Source organism: Condylura cristata, unplaced genomic scaffold, assembly GCF_000260355.1.
Source record: "Condylura cristata isolate star-nosed mole 26May11 unplaced genomic scaffold, ConCri1.0 scaffold00019, whole genome shotgun sequence".
In the NCBI taxonomy this organism is placed as follows: Eukaryota; Metazoa; Chordata; class Mammalia; order Eulipotyphla; family Talpidae; genus Condylura; species Condylura cristata.
In genome coordinates, this window is record NW_004567120.1 from 36,387,841 (window position 1) to 36,389,674 (window position 1,834).

Consider the following 1,834-nt stretch of genomic DNA (forward strand, 5'->3'; position numbering starts at 1 on the left):
CCCGTGCGCGCCGCGCCCTTCGCCCCTGGCCAGCGCGCGCCGCGGCGGACACGTACTTCCTGCTGGGCCTCCGCGCGCCCCTTGGTCCTGCCGAGCCGAGCCCAGCCCTGCCCTTCCCTGCCAGAAAGCCGTTCGCCATGGTGGACGAGCTGGTGTTACTGCTGCATGCGCTCCTGATGCGGCACCGAGCCCTGAGCATCGAGAACAGCCAGCTCATGGAACAGCTGCGGCTGCTGGTGTGCGAGAGGGCCACCCTGCTGCGCCAGGTACGTCCGCCCAGCTGTCCGGTTCCCTTTCCCGAGACGTTCAACGGCGAGAGCGCTCGGCTCCCCGAGTTTATCGTGCAGACGGCATCTTACATGCTCGTCAACGAGAACCGATTCTGCAACGACGCCATGAAGGTGGCATTCCTCATCAGCCTGCTCACCGGGGAGGCCGAGGAATGGGTGGTGCCCTACATCGAGATGGATAGCCCCATCCTGGGCGATTACCGGGCTTTCCTTGATGAGATGAAACAGTGTTTCGGCTGGGACGACGACGAAGAGGACACCGATGAGGACGATGATTACTAGGCCCTGAGACCCTCGGCCTGGGGGGAAGGCCCTGCACGCTGCCACCTCCTTCCCCCCTCCCCAGCTCGAGCCGCGTGCCCCCTCACCCTCCCTCCCACCCCCTTCCCTACCTTCTGCCTTCTGTGTCTGTCTCCCTGCCCCTGTAGTGCTTGTCTTTGTTCCAAGAATAGCATAGCGCTCCACTACCCTGCCAGCACTGGGGACTCCCTCTGCACCTTGCTGCCAACCCCTGGCCTGCTCCCAGGACCCTCTCCTGCTAATTTGAACTTTGTCCTGAGCCCCAGCCCTAGTTTGTAACAGGACCCCTCTTACAAACTAGTGGAATGACACACACACAGCTCTGCGCGTGCCTGCCAGGCCTCCATCTGCCCAGAGACCTCTGCTGCCACTTCACCATCCACCTGATTCCAGCGACAGATCGCCCACATCTTTGGCAGTAAGGACCAACCTAGCAGACTTCTGACTTGGCTCCACCTCCTGGGACATTGATTTGGACAGCTTGCCACTACAAAGGACCTGTCTTCCAGCCTGGTTAGTTCAGCACCTACTTCCCGAGTTGTCCCAGGCCCACTGCGCTACCGGGGCCAGGGTGCCTGGTGGCCACACTGTTGACATTTCTTTTCTTCTCGGCACCAGTTTTTCACAGCTGTCCTTTTCATTTCAAAATCTCAGCATTCCCACAGATGTGTGCATTTGGACAAAAATACTAAAAGCAAACAAAAACAGGCACTCAGCCCAGCTCCTCACTACCACCTGGAAAAAACATATGCATTCTTTTCAATAAATATCAAGCACTACAAAAAAAAAAAAGGAAAAAAAAAGAAAGAAAGGAGTGTCTTTTAATGGTTAAGTGCGATCAGCTCACTGGCCTCTGCCACTGTCATTCTGACTCCCCTTATTCCCACTGAGATCAGGGAACCCAGTTGAGCCCCAGTATTTACCCCCATCTCTAGGCTGCAGAGGGCAGCTAGGTTGGGCTCTGTAGGGTGTCTGGTGTTCCCCTCATGCAGGCATCTCTTAAGCCCTAGTGAAGGTAGTGCCCTCCCCAGCCTCGGGGGTGGGGGTGGGGGTGCGTATGAGCAGGTGGGACACTATCCCAAACTGGGACCCGTGAGAGTGAAAGGGAACACTATTAACAATTGGACTTGGACAGCAGACCCAAGTCTACACACAACCAATGCTCCTGTCTTCCTGAGCCTTTGGCTTGCTTCTTCAACACTGCCTGGGAAGTTCTGCCCCTTAGTCCTTACTGCCTGTGGGCT

The 1,834-nt window shown here is 57.1% G+C and overlaps 1 protein-coding gene across 1 annotated transcript; it reads left to right on the forward strand.

Annotated features, from left to right (window-relative positions):
• Window positions 1–6: 6 nt before the first annotated feature.
• Window positions 7–1,284, forward strand: LDOC1 (leucine zipper, down-regulated in cancer 1). The gene has a single exon (XM_012727022.1). It carries the CDS (start codon window positions 138–140, stop codon window positions 570–572), a length of 435 nt encoding a protein of 144 aa, XP_012582476.1. The 5' UTR covers window positions 7–137; the 3' UTR covers window positions 573–1,284.
• The last annotated feature ends 550 nt before the right edge of the window (window positions 1,285–1,834 follow it).

Bases quoted from the DNA above. Each gene is read 5' to 3' on its own strand.
- LDOC1 (XM_012727022.1), top strand. From the start codon at position 138: ATGGTGGACGAGCTGGTGTTACTGCTGCATGCGCTCCTGATGCGGCAC.